The sequence below is a fragment of the Toxotes jaculatrix genome, chromosome 11 (genome assembly GCF_017976425.1).
Source record: "Toxotes jaculatrix isolate fToxJac2 chromosome 11, fToxJac2.pri, whole genome shotgun sequence".
NCBI lineage: Eukaryota > Metazoa > Chordata > Actinopteri > Toxotidae > Toxotes > Toxotes jaculatrix.
Window position 1 is genome coordinate 25,271,898 of NC_054404.1, and position 14,776 is coordinate 25,286,673.

At 41.8% G+C, this 14,776-nt stretch overlaps 1 protein-coding gene across 1 annotated transcript; it reads left to right on the top strand.

Moving 5' to 3' along the window:
* Positions 1–8,324: 8,324 nt before the first annotated feature.
* LOC121189285 (neoverrucotoxin subunit alpha-like) lies at positions 8,325–14,484 on the top strand (the record flags this gene model as incomplete). The annotated part of the gene is made up of 4 exons (XM_041049239.1): positions 8,325–8,482; positions 9,056–9,215; positions 10,248–10,732; positions 14,418–14,484. Coding segments are annotated over 4 exons (870 nt in total), but the record flags the coding sequence as incomplete, so codon positions are not given.
* Positions 14,485–14,776: the final 292 nt, after the last annotated feature.

Sequence of the window (14,776 nt, forward strand, 5' to 3'; positions counted from 1 at the left end):
ACTGAGGGACTAATAAAGGATTCTCTTATCTCACAATAAAGCATCTCAGCAGCTCTGATAGGTGATTATATCTCTGTGGCTGGTCACAGTACAAACAGAAAAACTGTCTGTCAGGACATATTTGCTGTTTTTATTGATGTCTATCTGTGTCTCTGCTGTTTGGTTTGTTGTTGCTGCTTCATATAGTTGGAATAATATTGAGGAGAAATGAACTGAGTCTCAGTTGTTTTGTGTGGAATAATCACCTGCAGCTTGTTTCATCAAGTCATTTTCTACAGAAACACTGCAGACAAACAGATTGTCAGATAAAATCAGTGGATCTCAGTCCATCTGTGTGTCAGTGAATGGAAATGGTCGTCTCTGAATCGTGTGTGAAAGATATGAAAGAGGAAAGAAGAGCCAATCAGTGGAGGAGCAGCTGATATTTCTACAGGACGAATGATGGAGAAAAGATCAGGGACATAAAGGTCTGGACAGATAAGTCAGTGCTCTGCGTCCAGGGATGTTTTAACTGAACGTACTGGGATGTTTTCACACAGTCCTGTGGGGATGATGGACATAACATGCTCATACATGGTCATTTCCTAGAAAACAAGATGGCAGCAAACAAACTTGGTTCAGTCTGGACAAGCATGAAAACTACTGCAGGCCTTCAGAGCACAGAGCACAGAGCTCAGTACTCGTGTCTTTTTAGATGGATGGAACTCAGACACAGAGCTGGATAATGCTCTGAATTGTTTTTATTGTTGTTTTGATTCCTTTAATTTTGGCACAGAAGCTCAGGAACTGAAACAACCATAAAGACACTATGCACTTTAACGCTTAGCTGTGTGATGTCAAAAAGATGTTCTGTGCAGTCAAAGTGAACAAAAGTCACAGCCTCGATAATATATGTGGGTGTTCAGTGAAGTCCTGTGCACATGAACTGAGTCCTGTGTTTAAGTATATTTTTAATAAGTCCTTACAGACACAACATGTCCCTAAGCTCTGGAAAGATGCTGTGGTTGCTGTCCCAAAACACTGAATGATGTTAGAGCAGTCTCTCTGACTTTAATTTAAATGAAAACTTTTGAGAAACTGGTCAGATCTGAGGTCCTGAAGCAAACTGAACATGCACTGGATCCTCTGCAGTTTGCATACAGGCCTCACAGAGGAGTGGAGGATGCTACAGTGACTCTGCTCAACATGCTTTTTAAACATCTGGATTTTAATGGGACACACACCAGGCTTTTATTTGTGGACTTGTCTTCTGCTTTTAATACAATCCAATTTGAATTGAAAGGCTCCTACAACAGTTTGATTTAAATAATAATCTGGTGGGTTGGATTCTGGATGTTTTAACCAACAGGACACAGAGAGTGAGGGTCAACAGTACATTGTCTGACCAAAGGTGTTCTTCCACTGTTTCTCCTCAAGGGTGTGTGTTGTCACCACTATTGTTCATTTTATACACAAACGTGTCAGAGCAGACATGACAGCAGAAGCATCATAAAGTGCTGATGACTCAGTTATTGTTAGTGTCCTCCAGGACGGTGAGAGCAGCCATGGACCAGTCATTGATGATTTAGTTCAGTGGTGTGAGGAATCCTACCTGCAGCTAAATGCTACAACAACCAAAGATATGCTCATTGATTTTAGGAGGAAACTCCACAGGCACCAAGTCACTGTAATTAAAGGTCAGACCATTGAGTATGTGCAGTCTTACAAATATCTTGGGACTATCATTGACAGCAAATTGACTTTTGAAGAAAATTGTGAAGTGGTTTGTAAAAAGGCTCAGAAACGTTTACACTGTTTAAGGAAACTTGCACATTTTCACATTGACTGAACCATAATGAGCCTGTTCTCTCTCTTTTATAGAATCCATTTTATCATTTTCTTTAGTGTCATGGTTCAGTCAGACAACTTTAAAACAGAGGAAGTCCTCAGACCAAATAGTTCAGTGGTCTAGTCGTCTGCTTGTTGAGTCCCAGCCAAGCCCAGCGTCTCTGTACAGCAGACAGGTACAGAGGACAGCTACCTCCATTTTAAATGATGACTCCACCCTTTGCACTGCCACTTTAAGCTTCTTCCCTCTGGTCGGAGGTTTATTGTCCCAAGGTGTAAAACCCAGTGATATAAAAACAACTTTGTCCCTGCTGCTGTCACAGAGTTAAACAAGATGCAGCGATACATTTTACGTACTTATGGATTTATTTCAGATTTATTTATTATGTGGGTTTAAATATTTTTTATTGGGTGTAACTTCTTTCTCTTTTTCAACTTCTTTTAAACTAAAAGTTTTTATTATTTTACCTTTTTCCAGAGTTATTCTTAACTGAGCTGCCCGGTTTGCTCACTTGGTAGAGCATGAGACTCAATCTCTCGGGGTTGTGGGTTTGAGCCCCACTCCAGTCGGCACCACCTCCATGGGCCCACCACCTATTGGAGGTGCTGTAGGACTTTGGTGCATTGTGGACTGGGTGGGAGTTGCCCCCGCGCCCTGGGCCTGGACCTAGATAAGCGGCAGATGATGACATGGCATGATGACATGACATGACATTCTTTATTGAACCTTCTCTCTCTTTGATCCTGATTGGTGGAGCCTTGTGCACTTTTACTTTTCTCATCATGTTTATAGTCAGCTGTGTTGGTTTTGTGTTACATGTCTTTGTGTTGAGTGTATATGTGTGAAAAGGACGCCATCATCTGTGGGGGTCCGTGGGGGTCCATGTGGGGTCCAACGTCCATGTGGGGGTGGACGACGCAATTATATATCTAGTGCAAAGGGCCTACTCCTCCCTGGACAGACCTTACACCACTGTTCGGATTATGTTCTTCGACTTTTCGTCCGCCTTCAATACCATCCAACCAAGACTGTTGAAGGAAAAGTTGGAGAGCATGGATGTGGACCCTTCCCACATCACGTGGATCACCAACTAGCTGACGGGCAGACCTCAGTTTGTGAGGTTGCAGAGCTGTGTGTCCGTCTGACCGTCTGATCAGCTTTCTCCCTTCCTCTTCACCACCTACACTGCGGATTTTAAGTACTGTTCCGAGGCGTGTCATCTGCAAAAATATTCAGATGACACGGCTATAGTGGGCTGTGTGGAAAGGGGATGGGAAGAGGAGTACAGAGGACTGGTGGATGACTTTGTCAGGTGGTGTGGGGAGAACCATCTACAGCTCAATGTGGATAAAACAAAGAAGATGGTGGCTGATTTCAGCTGTAAGAAGGCTAAGCCACTGCCAAATTCCATCGCAGGATCAGATGTGGAGATTGTAACATCATACAAGTACCTCGGTGTTAATTTGGACTACAAGCTGGAGTGGTCCACAAACACCGAGGTGCTCTATAAAAAAGGCCTAAGTCGACTTTATTTCCTTAGAAGGCTCAGGTCCTTCAATGTCTGCAATAAAATGCTCAACATGTTCTACCAGTCTGTAGTGGCCTGTACCATCTTCTTTGCGGTGGTGTGTTGGGGAGCAGGAATCAGAACAAAGGATGCAGACTAAATAAACTCATAAAAAAGTCAGTTGTTGGCACTAGTCTGGCTCCATTAGAGGTGGTTATGAGAGACATAATGCTTGGAAAGATAAGAGCAATTTTGGACAATGTCTCTCACCCCCTTTACAACATCTTGGACAGTCTGAGGAGCTCCCACAGCAACAGACTGCTGCAGCCCAGATGTTCTAAAGAGCGCTACAGCAAGTCCTTTCTACCTGAGGCCATCAGACTGTATAATACACATGCAGCCTCCAGAACTGTGCTCTGAATTTCACGAGAATCTCACTTAGATTAATCTATTTATAACTATACTGTATTTGTTGTGTATGTGTGCTGCTGGGACAAACTAATTTCTCTCTGGGATTAATAAAGTCTATCTATCTATCTATCTATCTATCTATTATCTATCATCTGATCATCTGACTGCAAAACAAATCTACCTACAGATACAAATAAAGCAACATGAACCTGAACCTGAGGATGATTTCAGTTGATGTGCAGATGAATGATTTGTGTTTTCTCTCCAGATGAAGGTAGAAAGTGTGTGTGAGCTGATGTGGATGTGAATTCAGCATCATGAATCAGTGTGAGGACAGAGAGGAGGGAGCCCCTCCCCCTAAAAGCAGTCTGTGTGGGGACCATGAGATCCAGACCAAAGCTCAGAGGTGAGATGAGGATCTCTAACTGTCCATGACTCTTCTCCATGTCAGAGCTCAGCACTCACATCACTGCACCATCATTATTCACACTCAAAGCTCTGTGTGTGTTGTGTTGAAGGCCAGAGCAGCAGCACACACCAGACTCTGCTGGACCTGGACCTGAACATGGACCTGAGCCCAGCTGTGTGTCCATGAAGAGTGACTGGTCAAAGGATGAGCCCATTAAATTCAAAGGACAGCCTCCCTCTGCTGCAAAGAAGTGAGCTGCAACTGAGTTTAAAATGTATCAGACAGCTGTCCTGTATAACTGGTCTTCTATGAAAGATGAAGTGATTGTGTTTTGTCTCCAGGCTTCATGAATGACACAGTATATGAACATGATCAGGCTGAAACACAGGCTTTAGTGGCAAAGTTGATGTTTCTCTTTTCAAGAAAAGCACTTCTTATGTTCTTATATGTGTCATTCAGATCAGAAGTAAAACTCCCTGTAACTCAGCACCTATCCAGTTCCAGTGTTTGTGTTAGTGTCCTGTAGCAGAGGTGAGACTTCTGTCAAACCCAGTGTGAGTCCTTAAAACTCATCATTTAAAAGGTGGACTTGTTGTGATGACTCTAGGTCATGAGGTACAGAAGTGATTGCTTGTTTCCTCTCATTGAGAATGTCACAGCACAGTAGTGTTTGCTTTAATCAGGACAGTCACCACAGAACATAAAAGCAGCTGTTGTTTGTGTACAAAGCATAAAACACTCACAGATGCTGCAAACATAATGTGAGCTAATTCTTCATGATTCCTCCACAGAGTGGACCAGGAGAGCTCAGAGGTTCCCAGTGCTCAGTCTGCCCAGCAGCATCAAACACACCTGGACTCCATATTTATGGTCTGTACATGGACAACAACTACTTTGACATCTGTTGTGTTGACAATAATCTCCATGCTGCACTTTTTAGAGCAGTGGATTGTCAGTGTGTCCAACATGGATCTGATGTTTGGCTCCATGGTTTTACTTTGATTGTGTCATTCATATAGTTTTCTGTTCCAGCTGCTGGAGGAGAACATTGTCACTTTTGTGAAGAAGGAGCTGAAGAAGATCCAGAAGGTTGTGAGTCCAGATTACCCAGAATGCTCAGAGAGTCAGAGGGAGGATGAGGAGGTGTTGGATGGTGAGGATGAAGAGCAGAGGAGGAGCAGCAGAGAGGCTTTTGTGAAGATCACAGTGAACTTCCTGAGGAGAATGAAGCAGGAGGAGCTGGCTGACTGTCTGCACAGCGGTAAGAGGATTTCTCTAAAGATTCAACATGATGGACAAATGGGACATTTACTAATGTCTCAAGACATGGAGGGACATATGTTCATGTGTGTTTTTAAGGGAATGAACATGTCATGTTTCTTTATGAATCAGTCATTGATGCTGTTTCTTGTTTGTTCATTCAGGACATGATGCTGCAGTTTGTCAACGTAAACTTAAATCTACTCTGAAGAAGAAGTTCCAGTGTGTGTTTGAGGGGATCTCTAAAGCAGGAAACCCAACCCTTCTGAATCAGGTCTACACAGAGCTCTACATCACAGAGGGAGGGACTGGAGAGGTCAATGATGAACATGAGGTCAGACAGATTGAAACAGCATCCAGGAAACCAGCCAGACCAGAAACAAGCATCAGACAAGAAGACATCTTTAAAGCCTCACCTGGAAGAGATGGACCAATCAGAACAGTGATGACAAAGGGAGTGGCTGGCATTGGGAAAACAGTCTTAACACAGAAGTTGACTCTGGACTGGGCTGAAGACAAAGCCAACCAGGACATACACTTCACATTTCCATTCACGTTCAGAGAGCTGAATGTGCTGAAAGAGAAAAAGTTCAGCTTGGTGGAACTTGTTCATCAGTTCTTTACTGAAACCAAAGAAGCAGGACTCTGCAGGTTTGAAGAGGTCCAGGTTCTGTTCATCTTTGACGGTCTGGATGAGTGTCGACTTCCTCTGGACTTCCACAACACTGAGATCCTGACTGATGTTACAGAGTCCACCTCAGTGGATGTGCTGCTGACAAACCTCATCAGGGGGAAACTGCTTCCCTCTGCTCGCCTCTGGATAACCACACGACCTGCAGCAGCCAGTCAGATCCCTCCTGAGTGTGTTGACATGGTGACAGAGGTCAGAGGGTTCACTGACCCACAGAAGGAGGAGTACTTCAGGAAGAGGTTCAGAGAGGAGGAGCAGGTCAGAAGGATCATCTCCCACATCAAGACTTCACGAAGCCTCCACATCATGTGCCACATCCCGGTCTTCTGCTGGATCACTGCTACAGTTCTGGAGGATGTGTTGGAAACCAGAGAGGGAGGAGGGCTGCCCAAGACCCTGACTGAGATGTACATCCACTTCCTGGTGGTTCAGTCCAAACTGAAGAATGTTAAGTATGATGGAGGAGCTGAGACAGATCCACACTGGAGTCCAGAGACCAGGAAGATGATTGAGTCTCTGGGAAAACTGGCTTTTGAGCAGCTGCAGAAAGGAAACCTGATCTTCTATGAATCAGACCTGACAGAGTGTGGCATCGATATCAGAGCAGCCTCAGTGTACTCAGGAGTGTTCACACAGGTCTTTAAAGAGGAGAGAGGGCTGTACCAGGACAAGGTGTTCTGCTTCGTCCATCTGAGTCTTCAGGAGTTTCTGGCTGCTCTTCATGTCCATCTGACCTTCATCAACTCTGGAGTCAATCTGCTGTCAAAAAAAACATCATCTTCCCAAAGACTCAAAATAATAACAGGTAAATTTTCAGGCTTCTACCAGAGGGCTGTGGACGAGGCCTTACAGAGTCCAAATGGACACCTGGACTTGTTCCTCCGCTTCCTCCTGGGTCTTTCACTGCAATTCAGTCAGACTCTCCTACGAGGTCTGTTGACACAGACAGGAAGTGGCTCACAGACCAATCAGGAAACAGTCCAGTACATCAAGAAGAAGATTGAAGAGACTCCCTCTGCAGAGCAAAGCATCAACCTGTTCCACTGTCTTAATGAACTGAATGATCGTTCTCTAGTGGAGCAGATCCAACAGTCCCTGAGTTCAGGACGTCTCTCCACAGATAAACTGTCTCCTGCTCAATGGTCAGCTCTGGTCTTCATCTTACTGTCATCAGAAAAAGATCTGGACGTGTTTGACCTGAAGAAATACTCTGCTTCAGAGGAGGCTCTTCTGAAGCTGCTGCCAGTTGTCAAAGCCTCTAACAAAGCTCTGTAAGTGTATAGATAGTTGGATTTATTCATCATTATATAAAGACTCTGCTATTTTATTCAGCAGGAGGGAAAATAAATTCCTCTCTTCTTTAATTCCTTATCATCATCTCTGAGCTCTGAGCTTCATCACATTGAATCTGAATTAAAATAATGGATCCTACATTAAAGAGCCAAGGCTCAGCTTTAATTTGAGCAGGTTCACATCAGCATAGTGTCACGTCAAGCCTTTGATTCAAGTTAAGCCTTTTTTGTTTCTTTTTTATTTTGTAGCTCTAACCCTCTGTCTTGTTTCAGATTTACTTCCTGCCCTCCTGTGTTTCCCACCTGTTTGATTACCTGGCTCCACCCTAATGTGTTGCACCTGTTTCACATTGTCTCTCCACCCCCTCATGTATTTAAGTTGTGTCATCCTCTTTGTTCTCTGCCAGTTTGTCTTTGTCCTTTGTGTCAAGCATTCCAGCAGTTTAACCTCATGTGTTTTCCTTGTGATATTTGACCTAGCTTTCCCCCTGTGTTTTCTTGAGTTTGCTTAGCGATTTGGATACCTTTGCCTGATTCTACTGACCACCGTGTACCGACCCTTGCCTTCTATTAAACTTGGCTTTCCTTAACTGAGTTTGTGTTGAGTTGTGCTTTTGTGGCCTTGGCCCGGCCTTGATAGTACGAACTGGCCCTGTCGGTCGGGAAAGCTGCGGCTTGCAGCTCAACGTGCAGGTCACATCAATGTAGAAACTCCTCATTGGTTAGCAGGTGGATAAAGAGCTGGTATTTCTGCTTCACTGAACAAATCTGTGTTTGATGTTTGGCCCAGTTTTCAAATGCAGGTCTGTTAGTTTGCTGTGAGCTGCAGAGCAAACTGAGAGTTTTGTTCCTTTGATTGTCCTTTCAACACAAATGTTATTTGACTTTTTCTTCATTGTTTCCTCTTCAGACTGAGCAGCTGTAACCTCTCAGAGAGAAGCTGTGAAGCTCTGTCCTCAGTTCTCAACTCCAAGTCCTCTAGTCTGAGACACCTGGACCTGAGTAACAATGACCTGAAGGATTCAGGAGTGAAGCTTCTGTCTGCTTGCCTGAAGAGTCCACACTGTACTCTGGACACTCTCAGGTCAGGATCCATCAACCTGTTAAGCTGATGATGTGCTCATATCGGATTTTTTTATCAGTCTTATAAACAAGTTGTATAGGATTGTTCAAAGTAAATTTTACTGACTCAGACTCTTATTCACCATTTTCTCTTGTTTTTGCTTCAGCTATTGTTTTTTTTTTTTAATCCTACAGATGATGTTCAAGGAATTTGCTTTAAATACAGTAGTCAACATTTGAAGTGGATCAAAACTTTTCATCAAAGTTGTCCTAAAACCAAAATGTGTGTTTGTTTTTTTTTTTCAGAATTCATGCATGTAAGTCTGTCATTAGTCAATGTTTTCATTATTTCATCATTATTATTATTCATCATTTGATTCTCTGATAGCTTCACTTGAGGTCAGAAAGCATTGAAAATGCCACGTTTAGTGAGACTGCAGGATGCTGACCTCAACAGGGTCATTGGGATGCTGTATATTGAACCTGGACCAAAATAGACCAGAACCAAAAACAAAAATATGAACAAAAAAGAACAACAAAACAGACCAGCAGGTGTTGACAGAGGGTTCCTGTGTGATGTTGTGTGTGTCTGCAGGCTGTCAGGATGTCTGATCACAGAGGAAGGCTGTGCTTCTCTGGCCTCAGCTCTGAGCTCCAACCCCTCCCACCTGAGAGAGCTGGACCTGAGCTACAATCATCCAGGAGACTCAGGAGTGAAGCTGCTGTCTGCTGGACTGAAGGATCCACAGTGGAGACTGGACACCCTCAGGTATGGAGAGGCCTGCTGCAGCCACAGACAGTGTGTGATAGAGGAGGAAGAGCTGGAAACATTTAGTGTGTCACAGCTGATGACACATCTCTACACAAGTGCTTTGAATTCAACAACAACACAAAGAGGGGTTTTCTCTAATTCTGACTTCAGTATCTCATCATGACTCACTGTGTCATATTTAAGAGAAAATATGTGACAATCATTAAATCAGGTGTGGTCAGCTGTTTTCTGTGACCTGAGCAGGACTTTCTCACACTGGATTTCATGCTGCATCAGCACAAAGCCAGCGTGGAAACATTTGAGCTGCAGCTGCTTGAACTGCTCCTGAACCAACAGAGCCACTTTGAACACTCAGAGTGTTTTCACCACAACAACTCCAAAGACCTTAGATACCTGTTCAGTGCTGACACACTAATAATAACATCCCAACAATAATAAGACCATCTACACTGCTCAGAGACATTCATCTGCCAGTGTCTCAAACCAAGGAGGAAATGAAATCAGGTCTCTGATCATGTCTCTGTCTTCTAAAATATCCATGATCAATAATCAGCTGAACCTCTCTGAGATCCTGATCTTGTCATTCTGAGATCTTTTGTTGTGTCTGACACCAAAAGTGATATCAAATGGAGAAGACAAATGATGAAATCTTTCCTCCATGTCACCTCCCTGCTCCGTATAATTCCAAGATAAGGACTCCAGGTCCTTTGTCTCTTTGCTGAATGAACAGAATAATCAAAGCATCTGTGTATGAGAGCCATGTAATGTCCATGTTTGCATGCTGAAAGAGAACGTACTGGTCTGACCCCCCTCCTCCTTTCAGGGTGGAGCCTGGTGGAGTCCGATGGTTGAGACCAGGTCTGAGGAAGTGTAAGTGTGGTTTTCATTTGATTCCTGAAAACAAAGCAGCTCACATTCAACCATCTTCAAAGTGTCAATCAATGATCAGGTGATAGATCAATAACTGCAGCTGTGTTGTGTCTTCTTCTCTCCATCAGATTTCTGTGAACTCACCATCGACACAAACACAGTAAACAGAAAGATCAAACTGTCTGACAACAACAGGAAAGTGACACGTGTGGAGGAGGATCAGTCACATCCTGATCATCCAGACAGATTTGACCAGTGTCCTCAGCTGCTGTGTAGTAATGGTCTGACGGGTCGCTGTTACTGGGAGGTCGAGTGGAGAGGAAGGGTTTATATATCAGTGAGTTACAGAGGAATCAGAAGGAAAGGAGACAGAGAAAACTGTTGGTTTGGAGAGAACGCTCAGTCCTGGAGTCTGAGCTGCTCTGATGGTGGTTACTCTGTTTGGCACAATAACAGAGAGACACCTGTCTCCTCCTCCTCTTCATCATCTTCATCTTCCTCTGTCTCTCACAGAGTAACAGTGTATGTGGACTGTCCTGCTGGCTCTTTGTCCTTCTACAGAGTCTCCTCTGACTCACTGATCCACCTCTACACCTTCAACACCACATTCACTGAACCTCTGTGTCCTGGGTTTGGGTTTGGGCTCTGGTGGTCTGGTTCCTCAGTGTCTCTGTGTAGAGTGTAGCAGAGAGAGTCTCCTCCTGTTAGAGAAACTCTCTCACTGTTGAACAGATAGTTCAGTCTGTACATGTCTGTCTCTTTCGCTCACACACACCTTTTCAGATTCATGTATTAAAGCAGTTTATTTGTTAAACTCTTCTAAATGATTCCTTGTAAACTTCTTCCTCTTCCAGTCCTTTAAAGATGGAAGCTACGATTATTACAGGAGAAAAATGTTGCTGACTTTTACTTTTTAAGATTGTAATCATGATCTTGTCCTTTCACATTAAAAGCATCATTGTGGACATTAGTGTTTTGTCTTTCTCTGAATCTTGGGACAACTGAGCTGATTCAGTTCAAACTAAAATGCTGCCACAGTTTATCTGAAAGATCTGAGAAAAAACAAAGGTAGAAACTTGTCAAACTGTCTTTCAGAGGTTCACAGAGTTAGAGAGCTCCTGACTACTCTGAAGAGTTTGAGCCTCGATTCGATGAATTTTAAGTCAACTTAAAAAAAAAAAAGAATCAGAAAAGATGAGAGTGAAAACCAGCAGCTGAAATTTGACTAAAACAAGAAGCTGTGAAGTTTATTTGAAAAATGTTTAAAGAGTTTTCCAACTTCATCTGTCCTTTTTACAGTGTATACCTGGTTTTCACCCTGTTTTTCATGTTTTACAGTGAATCCTCTGGCTGCTGATAATACTTGTGTACTTGTACTGTAGATGTTGTCATTGGTCGTTTTCATTTTCACACTGCATCACGTATGTTTGACAGTCCTTTCCCGTGACAATAATAAGACCATCTACACTGCTCAGAGACATTCATCTGCCAGTGTCTCAAACCAAGGAAGAAATGAAATCAGGTCTCTGATCATGTCTCTGTCTCCTAAAATATCCATAATCAATAATCAGCTGAACCTCTCTGAGATTCAGGTTGTTGTGTTTTTAACAGTGCAGCCTAACTTCCACTTTACAATACATCTGCTGCTTTTCATGTTTTACAAGTTCATTACACTGCTGTAATATTTTACAGAGCATCCCCTGGTTGTAAGTTAGTCCAGAGCTCATCTATGACCATCATACTTTATTGGATATATCCTGTGTCACCTTTGTTGCCATTTTACACAGTGCACAGCCTCCATTAAATTGTTTTACAGCGTATTTCCTGATAATCAATGTTTTTTTTTTACAGTGCATCTTCTATTTCTTATTTTACAGTAATTCTTTTAGTTGTCACATTTTTACAGTGTATCTGCTTGTACTTAAAACATGGATGGAATTATACATGGAACATTATTCAAACTATGACCAGTCCTCATCTTCCTGCTGATGTCATCAATACTGATTGGTACATATTGATCCTAATAATCAGTGCGAGTCCTGTTGGACACTTGTCAGTGTGACCACTGGAGGGCAGTAAACTCTCTGATTATTTCTCCATCAGTCAGACATCAGTATTTATAGCAGTGTAATAATATGTGTGTTCACATACAGAGAGTCATTATCAGACTGACGAACATTAGAGCTAAAATAAGTCAGTAAATGTGGAATAATGTCAGTGTGAACATCAGTATCATTGTCAGTGCTGTGTGCAGAGTTGTAGTTACTGACAGTGACCACTGGAGGGCAGAAGACTCCTGTTCAGTCAACACTAAAGACTGAGAAGCAACAATAAATAAACAAAACAAATCAGATCAGATGATCTGATAGGAAATTTTAAAAAAATGATGGCTGGAGTCGCAAATAGCATTTGAGCAGTGCATTTATTTACAGGCAAAAAAAAAAAAAAAGTGAAACCAGAAAGCAAAGCAAAATGAACAAAAATGAAATCCACAATTTACTGGGTGTTGAAAACTCTGTCTTCGAGTGCTTTGTTGGCCGGAGCATTATAAACCCTAAGCCCTTCCCATGACCAACCAATTTACAATCAATGCATTAAATGAGATCTCTGGTCACCACATCATCAGGTCCCACATTAAACCCACAACAAAACACAAATCATCATTTCAATAATTCACTCTTCTTTGTCATATCATCCATTATATTAATGCCAAACCAAAATCCCCCCTCCCACTCAGTGGGACCTGGTATGTACAGGTACCTCCTACCACTATATAAGGCAGCCTTCTTCAGCTGCTCTGGTTCAGCCCCCAGGCACAGAGGAGAGGACCAAGATGGCAGCAGCACTGGTAAAAGCATATGAGTGAATAAACCATCTTGAAATAACAGAGCTGCACTGCAAAAAAAGAAAAGTTGGGTCAACTCAAAATTTCAAGGCAACAAACCGATAAAATTTTAAGTTGGACAATTAAACTAAATATTTTAAGTTTTGCTTCTGAGTTTGCTCAACTCTGAATTTTTATTTTTATCAACTCAACAGTAAGTTCTACTAACTAACTACTAACTTATAATTTTACATTGTAATAACTTTTAATTCTTATTTGTGCAACTCGCTCCAAAATTCTACTAACTCATAATTTTACATTGTAATAACTTTTAATCCTTATTTCAACTAACTCTCTCCTAAGTTGGACTAACTAATAATTTTACATTGTTATAACTTTTAAATGTTACTTGTGCTTACTCTCTCCTAAATTCTAACATAATATTTTACATTGTAATGACATTTAATCCTTACTTCTACTAACTGTCCTGTAAATTGTACTAACTTATAATTTTACATTGTAATAACTCTACTGTAAGGTCTTACACAGAATGCACTTTAATTGCATTAAGTTAGTATGTAGAAGAATAATTAATGAGGAATTTAAACTTGCACACTGCAATAGTTTATAATGTAGCTCAAATGTGTAATTCAGATCCAATAATGTATAATCAAATGTATACATAATTACAGATGCATCATATACATTCAAAATATTTGTTTTATTTAAACTGTACCAGCATCAAATCCCTTCCAACAGGACCAAGTACATGCAAACTAATGAGACCCAATTGTCCCAGTAGTAGCTGTTTACTTGTGCTACACTGTCTACTTTTAAACTTTGAGATTGAATAAAAGATCAAGTCGTATACAAGACCATACAGAATCAGTATACACAACTATGAATCTAATAAATCTGTTAACAAGGTTACTGAGCACCATAACTTCTGGTCTCAAAACTGAGCACCATAACTTCTGGTCTCAAAATATCAAGCATAAGTCATTTATACAAGACCATACAGAACCCGTATGATAGACAAGTATGAATCTAAATTTGTTAACAAGGTTACCAAGTGCCATAACTTCTGGTCTCAAAATATCAAGCATAAGTCATTTATAAAAGACTGTACAGAACCTGTATGATACACAACTATGAATCTGAAGCCTAAAACATGGTGTTGGCTGGACAGAAGGGAACTTTTAGAGGTCAACAACTCCAGATCCAGAACTTGTGGATTCACTGAAGGAGTTTGTTTTTGAGAGATCTGACCCTTGCAGAGAGGTCTGTACCAAGTTCCATGAAAACCTTCTGAACAGTTTCAAATGTGTACCTGAGATCCTTTGGGTACTTGAGGTTTAAAGCATAGATCAGTCCAAAGAGGTGAGCAAAAGCAGTTGGCAGGTCAGGGAGATCTTGAAGGACAATCTCTTCTTCCACAACAACAGCAACACTCACGACACTTTGAGGCGCTGTGCTGTCATCATCCTCCAGCACAGTGAGGATACCCACAGTGAGGCCCTTCGTCTGCTCCACTTCTGGGTCAGTGTCCTTGTGTTAACAGACAGGAAAAGACCAACACATGGATTGCAAGACATTAGTCATTAAAACACTGTGAATCAGAATAAGCTCCAACTCTAAAATATCTCCACATTATTAAATGAACATTTTTTTCCAAATAGAATTAATTATGAGCTTGACATATTAACTATTTCCACCCTATACCCCACAATCAAAAATTGAACCCCCATAAACACACCAAATTACATTAATTAGGCTACATCAAGTCACAGCCAGGACAGTACAACTATAAGACACATTGTTAGGGAACCAGTAAGACAGAGAGGTAATGG